The following is a 26,937-nucleotide window of genomic DNA, read 5'->3' on the forward strand; positions in this document are numbered from 1 at the left end:
TGAATCATCCCAAAAATGTGAAATTTGGGTCTTTAAGTGGACCTAAGGAAGTAACTTACTGCGCACATAAGGAGTACTCAGCTATTTAAGGTTATGGGTTGTTGTTTGGGATAGATAAGGCAATAGGGGACCCTTGCTCCCACTAGCTACTTTGATCATCTAGAGATAAGGTGGTGGCACAATTTAATTAAACTTCATGCCTCACAATGTGAACTGATTTTGTCTTGTAGACTTCAGGTACTCTAGATGTTAGTGCTATTGGAGAAGTTGAAGTTATTCACATAGCAAACCCTCTCCCTATTTTCCTAGTCATCCTCAATATGTCTACTATGAACTCAAGTGCAAGTTAAGATGTAATAATAGTCTATATAGTTCTATGGGTAAGCAGCATCAATGCCAATTGGATCATATGGGGATGGTTGGTATGGAGGGTAGTAACCCCTTGAAGGGGATACACCATGCCCTATTGCCTTATCGTCCTGCACTCCACTCAACTACTCTCCTACCAATAGATGTAATGGTGTAAAGGGTAGCAACCCCTTGAAGGGGCTACACCATGCCCTGGTGTTGGTCACGTTGCACTCCACTTAACTCCTCTCTTGCCAATAGATGGAATGATATGGAGCGTTTTGTGCACAAACTACGAATGTTGGAAACTTGCACTATCAAAAGCGAGGACAAAGGATATGCTTGTGAATAGATGCTAAGATGGGTTGTAGTGGCGAAGGTTGGGAGGATGGTCCCAATCCATGTTGTGGTGTGAGTTGATGTCCTTCCCAAGGAACTACTTGTGTAGTGTAAGGAATGAAGCTCTTCCACTAGGCCTGGATCCTATTAGTGTGGGCAATGCCTTCCACTTGAATAGTCGATTCTATTAGTGCGAGCAAAGCCGAATGTATCTCGACTATTAATACAAATCACTAGATGTTTGGCTCGCAGATCACACCTAGAAAGTGGCAATGAATGATAGTGCACACATGAAGAATGATACTGGACATGCGAAAAGTTTTATCGAAGGATTGATTGCTAGAAAAGTTAATTTGTGTTTGCTTTATGGAAATCAATCAATTTCTTGCTACACACAAAGAGGATAACCACATGAATCCTCAAAGATTTTAAAAATTTAAAAGAGAAAAATTGACTTCAAAATTAGATATTTGAGCACCTAGATTTATAAATTTAGGATATTGTAATTGACAAAGTAAAAGAACTGTATCATATACCATAGTTATTCACTATATAATACTAATAAATAATTCTAGGATGATTCATAACAGCCCAAAGGGCTTGCGAGCCTTTACATTTTGTACGAGAGATCCAGGCAAAGAAGGACATCGTCGGCTCCATAAAGAAGACCCAAAAAGGCTAGCTTCTCTTCTTCTTCATCTTCTTCTGAGCCGGCTCTATCTGCTGTTTTACTTGTGCTTCACGATCATCAGAAAAGCATCTACAACAGGAGAGAGAGAGAGAGAGAGAGAGAGAGAGACCGAGAGAGAGCGCACTAAAACATGTGTCTGCACAGGTGCTTAGCCTCTCATGGCCTTTGTACACTTGCTGTTTAGCATATAAATTCCTCTCTTTGGTATTCCTTTCTGTGAAGGAAGGACTGTTGGAGCTCAAGAATGGCGCTTTCCTCGTCCGATCTTTCGGCAATCTATAGTTTACTTGAGAATGCATTGAGCCAAGATGAAGCCTTGCGCAGGCCCGCTGAGGCAGCTTTGGCTACTTGTGAAAGCAGGCCTGGTTTCTGCTCCCTTCTATTGGTAAGTTTGATGTAATTGTTATATTTTTAAGAAACAGTGAAAGTTATACATACCCATTACAGGATTTTGTTTTAGATTTAAAAAATTATGCTATATGACAGGCAGATATAGAATATCGAGGGAAAGGGATTATAATTTGATATAAAGAGTAGAAAGTCTTGTTGAAGTAGCATAAATCACCATATATGCCAAGGGCATAGTAAAGTACTGGAATGGGCAGATGCCTTTGGCCAATCAAGATCAAGGGCCTCAGACATTGTTTGACCACCGTTTTAGAGGATGCATTGGAATGGATCATAGCCCTCTGTTTGTAGTCAGATGCTCGTACAAGGCTCCCAGAAGAGAACTTTCAGCTATGTTCTTGATGAGTAAAGGATGTCCATCACCTCTAGTCACTCTCATGGATCGAGCATCACTTGCATCTGCCTTCTTATCAGAGGGAGCTTGTTGGATAGTGTTATTGCTGATGATATTTGTGCTTTCTTATACACTTTATGCAGTAGTGTATGTTTTTTGCTTGTTGGAAGGAGCACATATCAGTTAGAACAACTTTGAATGTTTCTGGGTTGTAGGTTCATGTCCTCTTCCATTGGGACATCAGTTTGGGTGTTATGTGTGATCTTGAGAAGCTTTCTTGTGGCTTCTTTTGGGCAACCAGATGGGGAGTAAACATCTCCTCTTCACATTAGCTTACAGTGGTCTCAGTGAGCAAATGTTTTTCCAAGAGTTCGGGCGAGCTTGACTTAGCTTCTAGCCTCTAGGTGGTGGTAGTCAATGAGGTTTCCTAGTCACAGCCTAGTATTATTCCTCTTGTTGATGTTTCTGTCATATGCACACTCAGAATGGTGCTACAGGGACATGTCTTCCAGTTGCAGCCAGTATTTAGGCAGGAACAGAGGCCACATTTGGGCAATCGGCCAGTGGGCAGCTGGGCTCCTGATCGGCGGGACACATGTGAATGCATTGCTAGCACTTTATTGGGCTGTGCAGCCAGCCAAATGGCCGACTAGGAGAAGCCAGCCAACCAGCCTTGTGTGCACTATACAAGGCTGAGACTTGAGTTGAGGGTATCCCTTGCACTGGTATCTGCAGCTTCAAGTCTAGGGCAGCTGGCAGAGGAAGTGGATTGGCAGAAGGCAATCTTGCACCTAGATTCAGATCTGCGTTTTTCATTGTATGTATCCATTCATTACAACATACAGTAGTTTAGGTCTCTCAGGTCTTTTATGCTGTGTGTTTGCAGTTTTTGATCCGTGTTACTTTGTGTTTTGCTTAGCGTTAATCATCTTTGACAGACCAGATGAATCCGACAAGGTAGCCTTTGCTAGATTTTGAAGCAAAAGTGCATGCGTGAACCAATTCAACTGCTTAGTAATGTGGTGGATAACCCAGATATTGCAATATGTTTGGTGACTTCTGATGGTGTGCTGTCAATTTGAGTCGAAAGCTACTTATACTTGGAATTAGTTTGTTGGGAAATTCGGTTTTAGATTTCTCCCACCATTGCACTTATAGAAGCTAGAGAATGAGTATTGATGGTCTGATTAGAGGGACGACAAGTCTGTTACATGTGTTGCGGTGGAAGCTTGATCTTGATTAACGCTAAGCAAGAGATTAATGCTAATCCTACTCTTTAGAACAAACATAGAAGACAAGAGATGTAACCCTAATCTACTATATATTTCAAAACATGAATATGTACAATCTAGACTTAGATCCAGCTCATGCATTGTAATAAATTGTGCATACAAAAGATGTCTTGTTGAATCCACAGCTTGGTCATGGTCTCCAGATGCTTGCATGCTTGCCTAGAGCTGCCTCTATGTGGGGGTTCTTGCCAACACTTGAGAGATGCTTGAGGGATATCTGTTCTACAATGACCTTTGGCCTCCTTTATATAGGGATCTGATGGCATGTAGGGCCATCCATTTTTAGTTCATAAAACATCATCAAATTAGCCATAAAACATGTTTGTATTGTGCCCAACTCCATTCACCTTTGCTCAAATCCCGCAAGGGTCTTTGGGTAAGCTCGGACTCTTCACAAAGCTCACCGACTCTATCTCGAAGCTCTCTTTCTTGGTCTTCCAGTTGTTTGTCTCGGTCTTTGGATCTTCTACATCGCTTGCATGTGTCATACAACAAGCGAACTATAGTCTAGCAGATACAATAACCTTTTAGGGGATGTTCACACACACACACATGAACAAGGGTTAACACACACAAGGGGACACACACGCATCAGACTCCGAAGCCCAACACCGTTGTACTTTTATTTCCATACTAGTAAAACAAAATCTTCTACCAGAGAGGGGTTTTTGTTTGGGGGGGGGGGGGGTGGCCATTGTGGACCCATTATTGGTGTCACTTGTGTGGGCACTGGGTTAACCCTTGTCAGTTTTAGGTGTTGCATTGCTATCTAATCAGCTCATTGCAGAAAGCTTGAATACGAACAGAAGGTGTGACACACCTCCATGTACAGCCCTTTGGGCAGCATGTGCAGGCATGGGACAACCATAGGTGGCACGTGGCAGTTGGCGGCCAGTGGACCAAGTCCTGACAGTCCTCTGAGCTGGCCAATAGCACATAGAGCAGGCCAACCGGCACCAATATGTACAGTATAAACACACATCGGAAATTCGTCATTTCCAGCAACAAACTTCTCAGCGCTAGGCGCATACTACAGAGCGTTTCAACTTTCTCTACAGGCATGGGCTGGCCAAAGAGATCTCAGCAAAGCACTGGCTGTGAGTTGATGTCTTCACTCCTAGCCATGATTTGTACTTGAATTTCAGTTGTATTACTTTTTTCTCGTACATAATACATAATAGTAGTTTTAGGACTCGTGTGTGCTATGTATGCTTGATTTGGCTGCTCTCTTATTTATCTCTTCTCTCAAACCCTAGTTGGTATTAGAGCCAATGAAATTGCCAAATTTTTTCTTTTCATCACTCGTGTGCGTTGACTGCTTGTTTAGGGTAGAACCCTTGTTTCTAGGACTTGCACAAGTTGGGCCTGGGAAAAGTCACTATTTGGTTTCTCTGATGTTCCTCATCATAGTGTTAGAATTAGTGCATTTCTGTGTATCTGGGCGAAAGCCTATTTTTGGGGATTTTATGTACTTTTTCTTGTTTAGTTGGTCGTGGACCTGTCAGCCTGTTTTAGAGCAGTCGGCCAAGCCACACACTCACTATATAAGGAGTCCTCCCCATTGCTCACTTCAATCAATCCATTCCCTTGCACAAGTTCAACATTCTCCAACATTCTCTTGCTGGCTATTGCCATTGTAAAGCTTCAAGCTATTATAAAAGTGCATCTCTGTGTATCTGGGCAAAGCCTATTTTTGGGGATTTAATGTACTTTTTCTTGTTTAGTTGGTCGTGGACTTGTCGGCCTCTTTTAGAGCAGTCGGCCAGGCCATATACTCACTATATAAGGAGTCCTCCCCATTGCTCACTTCAACCAATCCATTCCCTTGCACAAGTTCAACATTCACTTGCTGGCTATTGCCATTGTAAAGCTTCAAGCTATTATAAAAGGTGATCTTGTCCACAAGCTCTCTCTACTCTCTCTCTAGTTTTGTTCATGCTTTTGCCTGTGCATTCTCCAACACACAGATACAGAGGCACTTATGGAAGCGCTTTTCCTTATGGAAGAGTGAATTGATGCTCGTGTGGATGCACAACTTGCAGCCTTGACAACCACTTTTGGTCTGATGGATATGGTTGCCCGACTGTCTTCTGTTGTAGATTTAGTTTCTATCTAGGCTTGTGCTTCTCAACAAGGCTACAAGGAATCTGAGGACGAAGTGGCACGTCCTTCCAGAGGAGGGGTCCTTTGGATGAAGGAAAGGATGCACCGGACAAGCTTCGCTCCCAGTCCGGCAGTCATCTTTCCGAGCTTGTGAGTAGGTGGCGGGAGAGACGTCGTTCATGCCACCTATGTCTCCTTCGCAGAGTCCCTCTCCATTGGATTCTCTGAACAGTATCCGTTTGCCTTCACTAGCTCGACCTCGGGGTACCACCGGTTTGCCGAGTTCTTCCTCAATGCCTTGTGAGTAACGAACTCAATTGTTGGAGCTTTTGAAGCCTCCCAAGTTCAATGGGAAGATGGATGGAGACTGGACTTGGCCGAGTGTGAGATTTATGTGCTACTGCTGTAAATCTGAAAACAAAGAATAAAACAGCATATATGTGTAGACAGTAGACTGCAAATGATCAAGAACCTGAATATGATTGAAGGTACAGCACAAGGGAGGCCAGTGAGTGCTGGTATGTACAAATCAGGGCTGAAAAGGGAGATAACAATGAAGTGGACGAAGGCACCTATTATATAGGTCCTCTAGAGTTGGTTGGCCAGGTCCTAAAGGCCGATCAGGATAGATGTCCATAAAATGCTAAAAATGCACCAAAAAATGGTTCAAAAAATAGGAGAGATATGCAATGCAGGGCCTTATAAATGGGGTAGATTCAAGCATGCAGGGAGTCCATCTGGGGATGAACAATATTTCCAACACGTCCTCTTTAGCGCTAGATGGGCGGACCAACGTCGACACGCTGAAGTAAGACCTCCAACACTCGGTTCTTCCAAAACCGAACCCAAAAAAACTTCCCTCGCTCGGAAAGCACGGGCGATTCCTCCGATATTTTTAACGTAGTCAAAAGCTTTAACTAACTGAACTAATCTGACAGAACTCGTAAGTCCCATAGTCAGATCAAGGAAAAGACTTGCACTTGGATCATAGAGACCAACGCTTTTTTCCTCATTGAGAGGCATAGCCGTTGATTCTTTTCCATAGAACAATTTTTATCCGGGATTTATTTCGTCTATCGTACCATAACAGAATTGAGTCTCATTTTAGGGATCCATCAGTCCAGCCTAACCCCATCCAGTCCCGTGGGTTAGCCAACCGCCTAACCACTGAAGTGATGGGATCCATTGAATTTGGTTAGGTTTTGTCTCGGGTACCAGGGAAAAGAGTTCCCAAGTTTCCTAGCCGGATATTCATGCAAACTTAAAACTAGTCACACCACTTACACACCCAATATGAAATTGCCTTTTTCACAGATTCACAGATTCAGCTGTCTTTAAAATAATCTTTTAATGAAACTATAGTATCACTGATCATAAACCTCCAAAATATCTGGTTGAATCCTAATTTTTAATTTTTCCTTCATTGGTGTACCTATGGCATCATTGGCAACCAGAACGCTCACCACCTGTCCACTCAGGGGCCTTTTTGATAGTCCCTAGCTCATAGTACCCGGCAATATATTCACTTATAAAAATCAAAATGGAATCTCCGTTGAAGATCAACAAGATCAACCAACAGATCCCTATAAAAGAGCCATGGACTCATCCGTTGAGGATCAGCAAGGTCAATCAACCAGATCCATGCTCGAATTCAGAAAACAACTCTTACTCCTTGTTTCAATATCTTCCACGACGCACGTGTGGGTATCTTCGGCGACCCAGAGCCCGAGCACCGTATGGTCAGCACCCTCTAGGATTCTTCGCAGGTCACCTAGCGCTTCACTCATAGGCCGCTTCCTTGGTCCCTCATCCATCGTATCGGAAGCTCACCATTTAAATCGAACCGAGGCTGGTTAAGAGCTCGACCGACCTTGTTACGCGAGATGTTCTCCATTGACTATCCGTTAGCTGTTGCAACTTTATCAGTTAGGTCTCCACGACCTCATTCACAAGACGATCAAAATGCTTCCCCTGCATTCTTGACATAAAACAATCATTTAAAAACAGGTCATAAATACAGTTTTTATAACGAACTCTCGTCTTTCCACACTGTTCCATATCAATCCACATTATTTAATCCACATCTATTTCATATGTATTCCCATTCTCATCCAATCAAATCATTTTCATCTCATCACATTTTATCCTCATCAGATCTCATCACATTTTCATCTCATCAGATCTCATCCACTCGCATCTACCCATATCCACATCTCATCACATCACATTCATTCACATCTCATCCATTCACATCACATCTCATTCATTCACATCTATCCCGTTTCACACCACATCACATTACATATCATCCATTTATATCTATCCCAATTTACATCACATCCATTTCACATTACATCTCATTCATTCACATCTCGATTCACATCACATCACATCTATCCACATTATATCTCATTCATACACATCTCATCTCATTCATCCACATCCATCCAATCGTTTACATGTACGACTACCAACATCTATCATTTCATTCATATCTATCACTTCACATCCACATATATTCATGTCACATCACATCTCTTTACATCACATCACATTCTTTCATATACACATCCACATCCATTCTTTCACACACATCCACATCCATTCTTTCATATACATATCCACATCCATTCTTCACATACACATCCATATCCATTCTTCATATACACATTCACATCCCATATCATTCATTTACATTCTGATTCACATGACATCACATCTCATCCATTCATTCACATCTATCTGATTCACATGTCATCACATCTATTCACTCAGGGATCGTTTCGTCGGTTCTCGTCCATCGTACCGGAAGCGCATCATTTTTCAACCATACCGAGGTTAGTCAAGACTTGGGTAGGTTTTGTCGTGTGAGCCGTTCTTTGAACACTCCCGATCAGATGATTACAACCAAACTTCCCTTAGAAAAACATATACCAATTGCTCCCTCCAGCATTCTGGCGTAAGACAGTCCTTTAAGAAAACATGGTTTCTATGCAAGTTTTCAGTTTGATTTTCTTTTGAATACAAGAGTATTTCTTAAATTAGTATCCCGGAAACTCCTTAATCGAAATTCTGAATTTCATACTAGAATTCCTCGAATTCTATAACCTTGATCCACGGATCAATTCGAAGGGTCTCAAACTTAGTTTCAAATTTGGCGGGAGTTTTGAGCGTATTTTTCTAAACTGGTCACATCTTCTTTCCTCGAAACTAACGAAAGAGTTTGGTCTTGGTTATAGTCTGATTCAAGGTTCGAGTCAGATAAGATTTTTTCTGAACTATCTTTCTCGAAAAGGTTTGATAATCCAGTTACTATTTTACTGAATTTCTTTCTTTGAATATTCACCTAATTGATTTTTAAATTAGTTACGAATTCCAATGAGGAATAAATTAATCATTTATCTGAATATTTTGATCTCGATAGATTTCTTGAATTTTCTTTTTATAATCCATAAAACGATAGAAATTTCTCTCTTAGAGTATTTAATTATTCATTTATTAAATACTCATAGAATTTAAGAGAATTCTAATTTTGATATAAAAGTTCTTTATGTATAAAAATCAACTTCAATGGGAATAACACTTTTAAAATAAAAATAATTTCTTTATGCATCTATTTATGCATAAAAATTAATTTTTATAAGAATAACGTTTTTATAATAAAAAAATTTAATAAGAATAATATTTTTATAATAAAAAGAATTTCTCTATGCATCTATTTATGCATAAAAATTATTTTTTATAAGAATAACGGTTTTACAATAAAATTTTTTTTAATGTATCTTTTTATGCATATAATCAAATTTAATGAGAATAACATTTTTATAATAATTTTTTTTTTCTTTATGCATCTTTCTATGTATAGAAATCATATTTAATAAGAATAATAATTTTGTAATAAAAAAATTCTTTTATGCATCTTTTCATGCATAAAAAATCAAATTTAATAAGAATAATACTTTTGTAATAAAAAAATTCTTTTATGCATCTTTTTATGCATAAAAAATTAAATTTAATAAGAATAACACTTTTGTAATAAAAAAATTTCTTTATGCATCTTTCTATGCATAAAAAATGAAATTTAATAAGAATAACACTTTCCTTTATGCATCTTTTTATGCGTAAAAAATCATATTTAATAAGAATAACACTTTTGTAATAAAAAAATTCTTTTATGCATCTTTGTATGCTTAAAAAATCAAATTTAATAAGAATAATACTTTTGTAAAAAAAAAGTTATTTTATGCATCTTTTTATGCATAAAAATCAATTTTAATAATTAATATCAGTGATATCCATGCATATTCATAGGTGAATAAGTACATGGAATAATTAGAATATTTCTTTTAGATGTAAAAATGGTGGAAATTACTCTTTTGGAATAACATAAAAATAAACTTTCTTTTTCACAAAATTCTGAAAAATTTTACCATAATCTCTTTTGTATGGCTGATCATTTCTCATTTTTATCTTTCTTTATTTAACTTAATTAACTCAATTTAAAATTATAGAACTCTAATTTACACAATTTTCTAAATTCAAGAGAGTAAACAATAAGAAGAGTTTTTTTTTTCCCCCGGAAAAACAATCCTTCTATTAGTTAATGAGAAAACGCCATAAGGCTACAAAGCTCACCTCACAAGGAGGGATAAAAACACACAGTGAACACCTGAGCTCCACCCCCGTGGCTGGCCGCTCTCTGGGGGGGGCTACCTAGTAGTACATGTGGGAGGTGAGAAGAGCCAAACTGGAGGCCTATAGTGCCAAGTGACATCCTCGTCCCTCGCGATGAGGAAAGAGCCAGGCTGCCAAGTGCGGAGGAAAGCCTTGCGGCGACCTCTCATGCGATCCGAGTCGCCTTGGAGTTTTCCCCAGTGTCCCCTCAAGGTGTGAATGATGTCCACCCAGAGGGCCTGTATGACCTCCGCCGGTGGAGTCGCCTGGCGGTCAATGGCCTCCCTGCATCGGGCTCTCCATATATGCCAAGCCGTCATGCTGCTGATCATCTTCCATCTGTGCCCGTCCCCCTCCTGGGAGACTGCCGAAGAGAAGTCTGGCGTCGGAACCACCGCCATCGCCCTGTCAGAGACCTGGATGGTCGCACTGCCAGGGACGTCCTCGTATCCAAGGGCCGGGCCGCTGTCCGTGGCCCAAGCCACCGCACCCCACGTCACCATCATCTCACCTGGCGAGCCTGCAAAAACCATCCTGAGAGCGCGTTGCCAGACCTGCTGTGCCTGTGGGCAATCCATAGTCACAGGGGACGGCGGGGACGGCGCCTAGGAACGCGGGGACGCCGTCACGGTACGGCGCAGGGACGGGGACGGACGGACGTCCCCTGTCTGGCGTTTCAAACCGGGGACGGCGCAGGGGACGCCGTAGGGACGGGGGACGGCAGATAGCCGTTGCGCCGGCCCGTTTCTGGCCGTTGCGCCCGTTTCTGGCCATTGCGCCTGCGTGCCGCGTGCCTGCCCCACTGTAGCCGTTTATGGCTGTTGGGCTTGGGCTCTACTAGCCGTTTATGGCTGTTGGGCCTTGGCCCTCTCTCTCTCTTGCCTATCTATATAAGAGCCCACAAGGCTACAAGCTGCCACACACAAGTTCATTGCTCATTGCTCATTGCTCAAGCTTCATTGCTCAAGCTTCATTGCTCAAGCTTCATTGCTCATTGCTCATTGCTCATTGCTCATTGCTCAAGCTCTAGGGCCTAGGCTCTCACCTCTCCCTCAAGCCTCTTGAGTCTTGACTCTTCCAACTTCCAAGCCTCTAGGCTCTCTCTCTCTCTCTCTCTCTCTCTCTCTCTCTCATTCCTCAAGGCTCTCTCTCTCTCTCTCTCTCTCTCTCTCTCACACTCCTCAAGGCTCAAGAGTCAAGCGGCAAGCCATCTTCAACCATGGCATCCTCCTCATGTGCCGGGGCTTCTCGTAGAAGGACAACGGGATGGACATGGTGGGAGGAGGTAAACTACACCACATCCGTTCATGGAGGCGGTTCTCGGCCATGGGTATGCAAGCTTTGCCCGTACCGGCGAACGGGTGGCGCCGACAAAGTGCGAGCCCACCTCTTGCATGAGAGTGGGCATGAGGTGAGGTTTTGCACGAATGTCACGCCCGAGAAGAGACGGGAACTTCTTGACAAGCTTAGCGTCTACGAAGCGGTCGAAGCGACAAGAAGGACACCACGAGTGGCCGTGGATCCCGCGACGATGGGGAGAGGAACTCAAGCCTCTACCATGGAGTCATGTGGTGGATCGGGATCATGCACACCATCACCTTCGCCATCAAGTCGGAATGTTACTCCATCCACGACACCGGCACCCTCCATCTCCACGGCCTCTCAATCATTACGTGGCCCACGGCGACAATCTACACTTGGGGAGAATTGGAACCCCAAGTTGAAGGAGGAGGTGGATATGGCGGTGGCCTGCTTCTTCTTCCACGACCACATTGCCTTTCAAGCGGCTAGGTAAGTGCAATCGATCATTGCCAATTCATCATTCATGTTTTCATCATCCTAGTCTCCTTCTCATTAGTAAATTACTTTCTTGAATAGGTCGGAATACTTCAAGGTAATGGTTAAGAAGATTGGGGAGTATGGCTCAACCTATACGCCCCCCTCATCCGAGAGCTTGCGCACTACATTGCTCGACAAGGAGAAGCGCATTGTAGAGCAAGCGGCCGACAACACAAAGCGGCAATGGGAGAGGAACGGAGTCTCCCTCATTGTGGATGGATGGAGTGACACCCGCAAGAGGAGTATTCACGGCATGGTTGCATATTCCCGTGGAGAGATGTACTTCATCTCATCTCATGATGCATCCGGCACTGGGAAGAGCGCGGATGTGCTTGCGGCGGAGTGGGCTACCACCATGGAGATCGTTGGCCCCGAGCATGTAGTCGGCTTTGTTGCGGATGGGGAGCCTTCCAATAGGGCGGCGGGAGCTATTCTCCAAGGTATGTATGGACATGTCACGGTGTCCTTTTGTATGGCTCATTGCTTAAACAACCTCCTCAAGGACATCGGGGCATTACCATGGATCAGCCCGCTCATTGAGGAGGCCAACACCATGGTCTCCTTTGTCCTCAACCACCAAAGACTTCGGCATGAGTTCAACAAGAGGTCCTGTCTCTCTCTTCTCAAATATTCCGACACCCGGTTCGCCTACAACTTTCTCATGTTGGGCCGGTTGAAGGATTGTAGTGGTGCTTTGAGGGGGCTTTTCCTTAGCGACGAGTTTGTCGCCATGCAAGAGTCCCATACAAACACTGGCCAAGAGTGTAGGCTACGGGCGGATGACGCCTCTTGGTGGGAGCGTGTGAAGACCACAGATGCTATGGTGAGGCCCATAGTCCACCTGTTGAGGATTGTAGACGCTATGCAGCCATGCATAGGCAAGGTCTACGAGGCCATGGATCGCATGATAGAGAAGTTGAAAGACTTCGTGCCTGACGAAGACAGATACGAGGAGATCCATGCCTTGTGTCTAGGAAGGTGGAATTCCTACTACTCTCCATTGCATGCAGCAGCTTATGTGGTGGACCCAGAATTCCAAGGCAACAAGCAGGAGAGCGACCGGGAGGTGAGCGCTGGATGGAGGATCATCTTGGATCGTCTTGTGCCTGATGCATCGGTTAGGCGCAAGATCAGGGACCAGCTTTCGATGTACAGGTCGTTTCATGGCTCCTATGGCTGTCATGATGCACAGGTTGACCGCTCCAAAGTTGGTGCTGCTCTATGGTGGGAGGACTTTGGTTCAGATGGACCGGAGCTGCAGCAGCTTGCCATCCGCATACTTAGCCAGGCCGTCAGCTCCTCTTGCTTGGAGCAACTTTGGAGTACCTACAGCCACATTGCCTCTAGGAAGAGGAACCGACTCGGGGTAGAGCGTGCCAATGACCTTGTCTTCGTCAGCGCGAACTTGCGAATGCTTTGCAAGAGCATGACCAAGAAGGCAGATTCCTTCACCGAGTGGGAGTTGAGTCAACAAGAAGAGCAACGGGAGGATGAGGTGCAGGAGCAGCATGCCAGTGAGGATGAGACTGAGGATGAGCTTGATGCTTCTTTGGCAGCCGCACAAGCTACCCATGACCATGAGGCGAGCACTTCACGTGGATGATCATTCATGGATCATGATTCATGGGCCTTACTACTTAGCTCTAGCCTCTAGCCTCCAGTCTTCAGCACTTTTTTGTCATTGACTCATTTGAGTCCGTCCTTGTATTTTCATTTTGCCTCCTTAAGGCTCCTGAGTCCTGACTCTTGAGTCATGACTCATTTTGTATCAGATATCTACTTAATTATTATCTTTGACTCAAAATCTTAGCATTTTAGTGTAAACTTGTGCTCATTTTGATGTGCTTCCAAAGTAGAATAAGTGCAGAGTAGAAAATTTTTTAAAAAAATTATTTTTTGAGTGCCGTTCCCTCCCCTGTCCCCGTTCCCTACTTATGGCCGTCCCCCGTCCCGTCCCCGTCCCCGTCCCCCGTCCCTTGTGACTATGGGGCAATCCCATAAGCAGTGCCGCTGCGACTCTTGTGCATGGCCGCACCGAGGGCAGGACGCTGGGTGTCTGCCAAAAGCTAGCCAGGCCCCCCCAGCCAGTCCTCTATGCGCTGTAAGCCAGAGAAAAAGCGTCACCTTCCGGGGCCGGAAGCTGGCCCAAAGGCGCTGCCAGAAGTCCCTAAGAAAGGCAGGGGAGAGCCCCTGTCGCGCCGCCAATGCTCGGCCGCCGCCGGGGTGCCCGCTATCCTGTGCCTCTGAATCCGCCGCCCCAGACTCGCTGTGTACTGAAAAAAGGGGATGCCTGGGCTGGTAGGGGCCGAGTAGGGATCTCGCCAAAACCACTCACTTGGATCCCACTGAAGGCGAATAAGAGGCCTGCTGTCCCAAGCCCATAATCTCCAAGAACAGTCCTCCCCTATCGAGGCCGGTGAGGGGTCTACATGCCACTGTCTCTGATGAAAGCCGACCACCCGCACCCTCTGAAAAATACAACCCTGGAGCTCATCCAAATCTAGTCGTGTCCTCTGAAGCTGGCCACCCTCTCCCACCTCGAAAGTGAGTGGGGCGACTCTCTCTGCTGTGCCGCAGACCGCTAGAAGGATCTCATGCCGAGTAAAGACGCCCATCCACTGTGGAGGTGGAGGGTCCTGTACTGGGGTCCGCCACTCCCGGGGGATGGCCGCCTCAATGTCCTGTCTCATCAACTCTCTGCCCCTCATCTCGCTGAGTCTCCTCTCCTGAGCCTCTAGAGGCAGCTGCTGAAAACATATCCAGTCGTCTAGGGACTGGGCTGGGCCGGAGCTCAACGGGCCCCACGACACGTGAGACCGCGATCCAACCATATGACCATTGGGAAGTCGGATCAAGGGGTTCAATGGCTGCCTCCTCTGGCGCTCCTCATCGGTGCCCGGGGGAGTCTGGAAGAGTGACGGCCTCAGATGCGCCCAGGCCCTCAGAAGGCTAGCTGCGAAACGCTCCTCGAAGCCAAGGCCCACTCCTCTGGATCGCTGCTCTGTAAAGATCCACCTGATGCTGGGGGTCCAGGGGCCGCTAAAAGAAGGAGTGCGGCTGAGAATCCTGGAAACAAGAAACTCCTTCCACGGCTCAGCGCCTAGTAGGAGGCCACGAACCACCAACTTGCCAAGCAAAGCTCGGCTTTGGCAAATAGGATCAACAATGCCCAGGCCGCCTCTCTCCCTCGGCTGAGTGATCACAGCCCATGCCACCTTGGCCCTGGCGGGCCGCTCGTCGCCACCGGACCAAAGAAAGTTCCTGATGAGCCTCTGCACCTGGCCAATGCACGCCCGAGAGAAGGCCCAGCAAGAAGTGATGTACCACATGGTAGCAAGCAGAACCTGGTTGGCCACAACCACTCGGCCAGCCAGAGATAAACGAGCGGTACTCCAATACAGAAGCTTCTTCCGAATGCTCAGAAGAAGGGGGGCTATCTGTTGCTCCGGAGATATGTCAATGCCCACATAGCATCCCAAATAGCGCACTGTAGTGCCGGGAGGCAGCCACTGAAAACCATCAACTGGCCTCCACGTCGGGGGGGGGGGGCATAGAACTGACCCACAACCCACACGACTTGTGCCAGTTGATCAAAGTGCCTGAAGCTCTGCAAAACCTGTCCATGGCTAAGGCGAAGCGGCGGAGGTTCTCCTCTCCTCCCTGAAGATAGACAGCAGTGTCATCCGCAAACTCCGAGTCTAGGAGCTCCTCCGAGGTGCGGATGGGGAGCTGGAGGCCCCGCAAACCTGTATCCTGTGCCGTCAAAAAAGTGCTCATGGCCTCCGCCACAAAAAGAAAAAGAAAGGGCGCCAAGGGGCACCCCTGCCGCACCGAGCGCGAGAGCTGGAACCTCTCTCCGCGCACGCCTTGTATCAGCACCTGGCTATGAGCCGACGTGTAGAGTGCAGAGACCCCACGGATCCACTGAGGGGGGAAGCCCATCCTCTCCATAGTGCCTTCCAAGAAGGCCTAGTCCACCCGATCATATGCCTTCTCGAAGTCGAGAAGGAGCACTGCCAGATCCTCCAGCCGAAATCTAGCCAAAGCCGTAGCCTCCCAGAAAGAGAAGATGTTATCCAGGATGCTCCTATCCTGGATGAAGCCTGTCTGCGTGGAGTGGATGATGTCCGGAAGGTGAGGCTGAAGCCGCCTGCTGATCGCCTTAGCTAGGACCTTGTAGGCCGTGCCTAGCAAGGTGATCGGTCTCCACTGTCTAATCTCCAGTCTGTCTCCTCCCTCTTTGGGGATCAAGTGAATCAACCCCTCTGCCATGCTGTCCGGCATGTCTCCCGACTCCATAATCTCCTGGAATGCCAATCTGAAACCCCTATGTAAGAGACCCCAGTACCTCTGGAAGAAAGCCACTGAGAGACCGTCCTCTCTTGGGCATTTGCCCCGAGGAAGTGCCTGAAGAGCCTCCTCCAGTTCCGTATCCGAGAAGGGGGAGAGAAGGGAGTGCTGCAAATGGGCCGGCACAACCGGTCTCGTGAAGCTCCAGACTGCCTCCCGAGCCTCTCTCACCCTGTCATCTGCTGGCTCAGCAGAGAGCAGATCCCTGTAGAAATCTATGGCTATCGCCTGAACCCTGGGGGGATCCACCACAATCTGGCCATCAGCCTGCCGAAGACGCCTGAGACCCTCTCGTCTGAAGCGAGGCCCTGTCGCCTCAAAGAAATCTGGAGTCACTTTGTCTCCAGCCTGTGTCCAAAAAGAAGCCCGAGCATGGAATCGGAACTCCACCCTCCTCTCCTCGATGGATCTGATCTCTATGCGAGCTGACTCCATCTGCTCTGAGATCCAAGGGCTCGTAGGATCCCTCTCCTGGAGTCTCTGAAGGGACGCTAGACTCCTCCGCAGGCTCCTCTCCTGCTCTCTGAAGGCCTCCAGACGGTCCAGGGCAGCCTGTCTGAGCATCCTACTGATCTCCTGTAAGCCCCTGGCAAGATCGCTGGCTGCCGATCCTCTCCTGAACTGCAGCTCCTGCCAGACCTGCTCAACTCTGGTCGCAATCTCGGGCTCCTCTAGGAGACAATCTGGAATCCGGACGCTCTGGCCTCGCTCTCCTCTCGTAGGGTCCTCGATCTGGAGAAGCACTGGAAAGTGGTCTGAAAACGAGGAGCCTGCAAGTATGCCCACAGTGCCACCTCTATCACAAGCCCACTCATCAATGTAAAACCTGTCGATGCGGGAAAGGTTAACTCCTGTGGCCCGTCTATCCGAGCGCGAGAAAGATAAACTCCCCTGCAACCTGCCAAACTCCGAGAGAGTCCACGGATCCTGGCCTCTCACCTGCAGCACTAGTTCCTCCCAGGCAGCGAGCTCCGGCCCATGAATGGTCTCCTGGCTGCCCCCCATCCTGTCCTCTGCATCCTCCAGCATGTTGCAATCCCCCCCTAGGCACCAATGGTCTGCCATGGGGAGGGACTGCCTAATGGTGCTCCAGAACTCGGCTCTCCCGGTCGCCCCATTAGGGGCGTAGAAGTTGAGGAAGCCAATGCGGTCTTCCCCAACCTGGAGGATGATCCACTGCGCTCGACCCTGGACCAGAGTGCCAGAATCCACAACCTCGGATAGAAGCTGCTCGCTGACTGAGATGCATACTCCACCCTGGTTCCCCTGGGAGCCATATGCCGGTGACCAAAAAGTGTGACTCCTGCCTGGCAAGATCTTCCCGCAGGTGCGGGTAAGCCCGGCAGAAAGGTGGTGTTCCTGGATGAAAAGGATATCTATGGGTCCTCCAACGAGAGCCCTCTGGATCTCCTGGCGAAGTCTGGCCCGACCAATGTAGCAGCGATGTCCACCGAGACCCTGGATGTTCCATGAGAGGATCCTCATGGATGAGCTATGGCAAGTGAAGCAGCCGCCACTGGCTCACCCCTCTCAGCCGGCTCGGATGATCTGCCCTCCACTCTGTGAGTCTTGGGCGCCGGCTTGGAGGGAGAATAGTCACTGTCTTTCCGGGTGCGGAGTCTCTCCAAAAAGAGGGTGACCTGTCTCTGTGTCCAGCCCCACTCCGCCTTCGCCCTGTCCAGGGCATAGGCGTGAGACCAATCCTCTGCATATATGTATCTAAAGGTAGGCTGCACCCTCGGGGCGGCATGGAGGAGAATCAGTAGCACCGCCTCAACTGAGGTGTGGACCGGATCCGCCCGCCAATCTCCTATACCAAACAAGCTCATGCGGGCTGAGTGTAATCGAGTCTGCAATAGGTCCGTGAGCCCCAAGTCACTGAAGTGGTGAGAAAACTCCAGTATCTGATCACGCAAAACTTCCTCTACAGAGTTGCAATCCCATGCTGTGTCTGGGGCAACACTGAGAGGAAAGGAGAAGGCCACCATGCTGCTCACCACTGAAGGAGAACGAGAGGGATGGCACACCACGCAAACTCGCAAGGGCGCGACCAGTGTCTCGAACGGGCCAGCATCCAGCTGGAGGCACCTGAAAAAACCGTAATCCACTGGGAGCCCCATCACTCGCGGGGGCCCCCCAGGGGAGACTGGAGAGAACTCTGTGGGATCGCCATCTCCACCGGCCCGGAGTGGCGGTGGAACAGCCGCTGGACTGAACTCTGGCCTACCCAGCTGCGCTGCCCCGGGGCTGTGGGTGGTCTGGCGAAGTATCCTGGAGAGGCCGAGGGAGGGATGGGGGCTCGCGGAGAGGAGGGGGGAGAGCGAGGAGAGGATGGAGAGGCATCTGCCAGAGGATAGGTGTCAGGGGGGGCCGCCGGGGGAGGCGGGAGGGGGGGGCTGGGGGGGGGGAGAGGGGGGGGTGGAAGGAGTGCTCTCGGGGTGAGGGGAAGAGGAGTCGGGGGTCGCAGAGTGCGGCCCGGGATCCTCAGGAATATGCTCCATGGAGGGGGCGGGCCCCCCCGCGGGGGGAGGCGGGAGCGGAGTCTCCACGTGGGGGGCTCCACCGGCGGCCTCAACGGGCACTGAGTCTGAATCCTCGTCCATCGGGGTGGGACCTGCTGGCCGCCTATCCCTGACTGGAGCATAAGTGCGGGTAGGTGCCTGTCCGCCAGCCGGAGTCGCCTGTCCGCCAGCCTGTGCTGCCTGCTGGCGTCTGCGACGGTCCCTGCGGGCCGGGCGTTTCCGCCGGCGAACCTCCTGCCATCCGCCAGCCTCCTGGGTCTGCGCGGCATCCTCCGCCGGGGCCTGCTCGTCAGATAATGGCGCCTGTTGAGACGAGCCAGGGATGTCCGGTCTCTGAGGATGGCCACCCCTCGGGTCTCCTGCAAGGGGTCCAGAGGCGGCAGAGCGTGACGGATGAACCCCCTTGCGGGGACAAGCGCGTCCGAGATGGCCCATCTCCCGACAGGTGTAGCACTGGTCGGGGAGGCCCGAATACTCCACGCGCTGTATCAGATGTCCTCCAGAAAGACAAGGGAGGAGGATCGTCTTCGGGAGGGACTCCGGTGACGGAACCACAACACGAATGGCCGGGAGTCCTGCTGCCCGAGCTATCACTGAAGCCGCTGTCTGAGGCGTCTCCACCACCTGCCCGAACGCCTTGCCAATGGATGACAAGAGGGGCAAGTACTCCCTACGAAGTCCAAGAAAGCAGATAGTGATGGAAAAACCTGTCGCGCCTGCTCTAGCGGGTCAGAAGCGGGGTCGAAACCGTGAGTCCATCGCGCCAGGAACGCCCGGGATGAGCGGAGGGCAATGGGGCTCCGAGCCAGCACCATCTGAGCTGCCTGGGGGGGACTCGAAATCCACCTGGTAGTAGCCACGTCCCAAAAAATCGACGCTGACGATCTTGGCAGGCACGCCAACGAGGCTGCCTTGCAGAAGGTCGCGAAGCTCTCTCCGCATCGGACGGCTACCCACTATCTTGCAGACCAAGGAGGAGGCCTCAAGAGCGGATACTGTGGAAACAAACAGCTGATGATCTGCAGCTGTGAACTCCAGACGGAGACCGGAATCGGCAGGGGTAGTCGGAGCGGCTTCCATGGAGTCCTCCAGAGGGAAAAGGCCAGAAACCGGGGTCACCAACGGGAGGGACACAGCCCTACGAGGAAACGGAGAGGCGGAAGGTTAGAGGATAGCGGGGGCGGGGCGGGGCGGGGCGGGGCGGGGGATAGCAATGGGGGGAGGGGCGAGGCGGAAGGGGAGGAGAGGGAGAAGGTGGGGGGGAAGAGCCGCGCAGCGGAGGAGAGGGCGGGGGGGGGAGAGATGGCGGGGGAGAGAAGCGAGGTGGAGGAGAAAGCGAGGGGGGTGGAGATGGCGGGGGAAGGAAGCGAGGAAGGAGGCGGGAGGGAGAAATGGCGGGGGAGGAAACGAGGAAGGAGGCGGAGGAGGAGAAGGCGGGGGAGGATGCGAGGAAGGAGGCGGGGGAGGATGCGAGGCAGAAGGCGGGGGAGAGATGGCGAGGAAGGGTGCGAGGAAGGAGGCGGGGGAGAGGACGGAGGAGAAGGCGGGGGGGAGAGGGGGGCGCGATGGCGAGAAGCAACGGGAGGGGGAGAGGCGGAGCTCGCAGGAGCAGATCACGCTCAACAATAAGAAGAGTTTAATTAATCACTTAGTTAATCTTTTTAAGATTAAGAAAGGTTGGAATGTAAAGAAGAGAAGGGGGTGGCCTTTTCATCAAAGGCATAGTATTTGAATTTAATTAAAACATCTGCAAACATAAAAATCAAGAAAACCATAGATTTTTTATTAAAAATTCGTAAACAAGTAAGAAAATTCGTTTACATGGAGCTTGTAAGCTCTCCTTTGGCTTAAGGGATTGAGGGTTCTACTCTTGTTTGAAGCAATAGTAGCCACCAATTCACTTTGGAGAGGATTAGGCAAAAAACAATTAAATTATTAAAAAATTCAATGTAGATGACTCAAGACAGGAGTAGAGTAACAGTGCATAAACATCATTAAGTTTTTACAAAGAGGAGGCTTTTATTTATGGGAAAAAGTGAGCCTCTAACCAAACAAACTGATTCTAGAATTTTTCAGATCAGTTTGGTCAATTTTTGACCATTTTTGGGTCAGTTCAGCTTATTTTTTTGGATCTAGTTTTGAAATGAAAGAGAGGAGAGATAAAAATATCTCATTTTATTGATTAAAAATTAGAGGTAAAGATGAGAAAAAAGGCGCCTACTTCATGAGGAGAGATTTCCACATTGAGGTGTTAAAATTCAGTTTTTTTAATTCTTTTCTTTGGTCTTTAGTCCGCTCTTCATTTTATGTGAGCATTTACTCATTTTTGGAGGGTTTTTCTTTTATTTTTTAATTTATCACCTCCCTACACTTGGATTGATCCTATTGGTCCATAGGAACCTTAATTGGACCATAATCCAAAAATTTCTAAAAATCTGGTCCTTTATACTTATTTTCAATTAATTCCAATTGCACATTGGAAAGTTCTTTTTGAATTTCTGTTTCAGGGGAAACCATTTTAGACACTCTAGGAGGATTTTTATATCCAAAAATATCTCAATTTTGAATTACTTCTCTCTAGACATTTTCTCTTTTCAGGTCAAAACAAGGTAAAATAGGATCTTTCTTTTATTTTAGAGAGGAGAATAATTTTAAGATCAGAAGGGAAGGTTCTTATACCTGTACACCTCAAAAGTGGAGGGAGGAATCTTACATCCTACTCCACTTAAAAAACACTAGATGTCCTTATCTCGCAAACTAGAGGACAACTCTTTCCCTTAAGATTCAATTGATTCTGGGGTTCCTTATAGTCTGGTCAACCCAACAGAATCGTGGGATAAAGATCCTTTATATAGAACTCATCATCAGATAACAATTCATTCAGATCATATTATTCATATCTTTAACACAATAATTGTCCATTAGATCGAAATTTTTATCGGAACAGTTCTCCATGGGAATTTCAATTATACAGATTTTTAATTTGTTATCCCTTAACTTGATCCACTGGATCAAGTGTTAACAGTAGCAATCTGTCAGCACAATACACTAATCTCATAGTGATTTGCTGAAGTCATTATTGTCATTCCAGTTACGAACATCATCACACGGACTCGTCCCATTCATCCTCATTGTGGTTTTGCGCAGCTTATCGCTTTTCAACCAAAATTCAGGAATCATCATTTTTCAATCAGAATCCAAATCAACTCATCAGTTCTCAACCAGAGTTTTTAAAATCATATCAACCACATTCGAATTCATCATCTGGATAGCATTTTTGCTTATAATTTCAAGGTCTTAGATTTACTCGTATATATTGCCAGTAAAAAGCTACAGTTATATCCTCGGTATATACGGGTAGTCACGGTCCTTGGAATTATAAGGTAAATACCATCATGTCTAGGCCTCAAGCAAGTGAGGGATTCCATGCAATTGCGGTACTTCCATCTGAAGACCCAATTACTCATTTATGAATTTCAGTCTGAATATCAATTTGTATGAATTGCATCACACATTTTCAACTTTTTACTATTACTTTATAAAATTTTGACATTTTTGACTTCTCGGTTGATCCACTTTAGCCAATTCGCTCATCCTTGTCCCCTCAGCGCAACAAATTCTGGGGTGCTAGTAGCGGAAGTAGCACACAGCCACATCCATTCTTTCACACACATTCTTTCACACATAGCCACATCCATTCTTTCACATACATCCACATCCATTCTTCACATACATATTCACATCCATTCTTTCACATACATATCCACATCCATTCTTCATATCCACATCAATTCTTCACATCGACATCCACATCAATTCTTCACATACTCATCCACATCCATTCTTCACATACTCATTCACATCCATTTTCCACATACATATCCACATCCATTCTTCACATACACATCCACATCCATTCTTCACACACATTTACATCCATCCATTCTTCACATACACATTTATATCCATTCTTCACATACATATCCACATCCATTCTTCACATACACATTCACATCCATTCTTCACACACATCCACATCTCATATCATTCATTTACATCCCGATTTACATGACATTACATCTCATCCATTCATTCACATCTATGTGATTCACATGTCATCACATCTATTCACTCAGGGACCGCCCTCGTCCATCGTACCGGAAGCGCACCATTTTTCAACCATACCGAGGTTAGTCAAGACCTGGACAGGTTTTGCTTGTGAGCCGTCCTTTGAACACTCCCCGCCAGATGATTACAACGGAACTTCCCATAGAAAAACATATACCAATTACTCCTTCTGGCGTAAGACAGTCCTTTAAGAAAACAGGGTTTCTATGCAAGTTTTCAGTTTGATTTTCTTTTGAATACAAGAGTATTTCTTGAATCAGTATCTCCAAAACTCCTTGATCGGAATTTTGAATTTCATACGAGAATTTCTCGAATTCTATAATCTTGATTCACAGATCAATTCGAAGGGTCTCAAACTTAGTTTCAGATTTGGCGGAGTTTTGAGTGTATTTTTTTAAACTGGTCACACTCTCTTTCCTCGAAACTGACGAAAGAGTTTGGTTCTGGTCATAGTCTGATTCAAGGTTCGAGTCGGATAAGATTTTTTCTGAACTATCTTTCTCAAAAAGATTTGATAATTCAGTTACTATTTTACTGAATTTCTTTCTTTGAATATTCACTTAATTGATTTCTAAATTAGTTACGAATTCCAATAAGGAATAAATTAATCATTTATCTGAATATTTCGATCTCGATAGATTTTCAGAATTTTCTTTTTACAATCCGTGTGAATATAAAACGATAAAAATTTCTCTCTTAGAGTATTTAATTATTCATTTATCAAATACTCATAGAATTTAAACATAGAATATAAGAGAATTTTAAAAATTAAACTTAATAGGAATAACACTTTTAAAATAAATTTTTTTTTTGCATCTATTTATACATAAAAATTAATTTTTATAAGAATAACGCTTTTATAATAAAAAAATTTCTTTATGCATCTTTTTATGCATAAAAATTAAATTTAATAAGAATAACACTTTTATAATAAAAAGAATTTCTTTATGTATCTATTTATGCATAAAAATCAATTTTTATAAGAATAACGCTTTTATAATAAAAAATATTACTTTATGCATCTTTTTATACATAGAATCAAATTTAATAAGAATAACACTTTTATAATAAAAAATAATTTCTTTTGTGCATCTTTCTATGCATAGAAATCATATTTAATAAGAATAACACTTTTGTAATAAAAAAAAAATCCTTTATGTATCTTTCTATACATAAAAAATCAAATTTAATAAGAATAACACTTTTGTAATAAAAAAAATTTATGCATCTTTCTATGCATAAAAAATCAAATTTAATAAGAATAACACTTTTGTAATAATTTTTTTTTCTTTATGCATCTTTCTATGCAAAAAAATCACATTTAATAAGAATAACACTTTTGTAATAAAAAAATTCTTTTTTGCATCTTTTTATGCATAAAAATCATATTTAATAAGAATAGCACTTTTGTAATAAAAAAAATTCCTTTATGCATCTTTCTATGCATAAAAAATTAAATTTCATAAGAATAACACTTTTGTAATAAAAGAAATTCTTTTATGCATCTTTCTATGCATAGAAATCAATTTTAATAATGAATATCAGTGATATCCACTTATATTCATAGGTGAATATATACATGGAGTAATTAGAGTATTTTTTTCAGATGCAAAAGTGGTGGGAATTACTCTTTTGGAATAACATAAAAACAAACTTTCTTTTTCACAAAATTCTAGAAAATTTTATCATAATTTTCTTTGTATGGTTGACTATTTTTCATTTTTATCTTTCTTTATTTAACTTAATTAATCCTATTTAGAATTATAAAACTCTAATCTTTATAATTTTCTAAATTCAAGAGAGTAAACAATAAGAAGAGTTTAATTAATCACTTAGTTAATCTTTCTAAAATTAAGAAAGGTTGGAATGTAAAGAAGAGAAGGGGGTGACCTTTTCATCAAAGGCATAGCATTTGAATTTAATTCAAACATCTGTAAAACATAAAAATTAAGAAAATCGTAGATTTTTCATTAAAAATTCGTAAATAAGTAAGAAAATTAGCTTACATGGAGCTTGTAAGCTCTCCTTTGGCTTGAGAGATTGAGGGTTCTACTCTTGTTTGAAGCAAGAGTGGCCACTAATTCACTTTGGAGAGAATTACGTAAAAAACAATTGAATTATTAAAAAATTCAATATAGATGACTTAGGACAGGAGTAGAGTAACAGTGCATAAATACCATTAAGCTTTTACAAATCAGAAGGGAAGGTTCTTATACCTTTACAGCTCAAAAGTTGGAGGGAGATCTTACAGTGGCAAGGACATCTCCACAGAGGACATGGCTATTCGGCTGCTCTCCAAACTTCCAGAGAGGTGTCTCTTGTTTTTTCTCCTCGTCCTGTTCCAGTTACTTGGGAGGAAGTACTCCCCTCTGTTATGCAGATTGAGTCTCGCTTTGAGGAGCGTACTGGCACCTCTGGTGGCCCTGATAGAGCTTTGGCAGCACGAAATAAAGGGAAGAATCAACAAAAGAAAGGAAAAGGGGGTTCTGACAAGAACTCCAAGGATTCCGACAAGGATAAAGACAACAAATCTTCAAAGAATAAGGACATTGAATGTCATTATTGTGGCAAGAAGAGTCACAAGTCACCTCAATGTCACAAGAAGAAGCGTGATGAAGCAGCAAAGAACTCTTCCTCCTAGCTCATAGTGCTCGGCAATATATTCACAATCAAAATGGAATCTCCATTGAAGATCAGCAAGGACAACCAACGGATCTCTATAAAAGAGCCATAGACTCATCCGTTGACCAGCAAGGTCAATTAACCAGATCTATGCCCGAATTCATAAAACAACTCTTACTCCTTGTTCCAATATCTTCCTCAACGCATGCGTGGGTATCGTCGGCGACCCAGAGCCAGAGCACCATATGGTCAGCACCCTCTAGGATCCTTCGCAGGTGACCTAGCGCTTCACTCATAGGCCGCTTCCTTGGTCCCTCATCCACCGTACCGGAAGCGCACCATTTTAATCGAACCGAGGCTAGTCAAGACCTCGGCCGACCTTGCTGTCTCAACCCAAGAAGGATGATGGCATTCTTCTCTTAGCATGTACTCGGCATATCCTTGCTCTTGTGACTTCTCAGTAACGGTCTTGAATTGTTAATAGCGGTGGTACTGCTCATATGACACCCCATCGAGATTGGTTTGAGGACTTCACTGCTAGATCAGGTGAGATCACTCTGGGTGATTCTTCTTTAGTGCCAGTGCATGGTCATGGCACTATCCCCATCTTCCGTTCTGACGAGAACAAGAGGTACTTCTCTGACATTTTGTATATTCTAGATTTGGTTTTTAACCTTTTGTCAGTGAGTGCTCTTACAGCTTAGGGTGCGGAGGTGATCTTTTCTCGTTATGAGATTACCATTCGTGATAAGGCGATTGGTAGCAGGAGTCCAAGATAGTGACCTCTACAAGTTGACCGCTCTGCTTTCTTCAGTTGCTTCTTCTGCTCTTTGGCATGCTCGGTTTGGCCATTTGAGCTATTAGCTTCTGCAGCGAGCTTCGAAGGATGGGTTGGTTGAGGGATTACCGACCAACAAGGCTCCGTCTATTGCATGTTCTTGTTGTTTACAGGGGAAGCAACACCGAGCCACCTTTTCGAAGGAGGTGACACACAGATCTTCGACATCACTTGCTCTCAGACTTATGTGGTCCTATGAGTACCACGTCTTTGAGTAAGGCGTTGTACATGCTCGTGATGGTGGATGATCTTACCAGATATACTTGGGTTTTCTTTTTGAAGACCAAGGATGAGACTTTTCAGCACTTCTGTGATTGGAGAGCTGAGGTGGAAAAAGAGACCGGTCACTTGATCAAGGTTCTCGGGACCAATGGAGGGGGTGAGTTCACATCCTAGGAGTTTAAGCAATATTGCAAGACACATGGCATTCGGAGACAACTTACTACATC

The 26,937-nt window shown here is 45.5% G+C and overlaps 1 protein-coding gene across 2 annotated transcripts in view; it reads left to right on the forward strand.

Moving 5' to 3' along the window:
• The first annotated feature begins 1,247 nt into the window (after positions 1-1,247).
• LOC147619511 (ARM repeat superfamily protein) overlaps positions 1,248-26,937 on the forward strand; it is a 121,087-nt gene continuing 95,397 nt past the window's right edge. For both annotated transcript variants that reach the window (XM_086773180.1, XM_086773179.1), the window contains exons 1-2: positions 1,248-1,364; positions 1,523-1,763. In XM_086773180.1, coding sequence (XP_086629306.1) covers positions 1,623-1,763 — 141 coding nt within the window. In that variant the 5' untranslated portion in view covers positions 1,248-1,364; positions 1,523-1,622. The remainder of the gene's footprint in view (positions 1,365-1,522; positions 1,764-26,937) is intronic.

Source organism: Cibotium barometz, chromosome 33 (assembly GCF_041138505.1).
Source record: "Cibotium barometz isolate CiBa-2024 chromosome 33, ASM4113850v1, whole genome shotgun sequence".
Classification (NCBI taxonomy): Eukaryota; Viridiplantae; Streptophyta; class Polypodiopsida; order Cyatheales; family Cibotiaceae; genus Cibotium; species Cibotium barometz.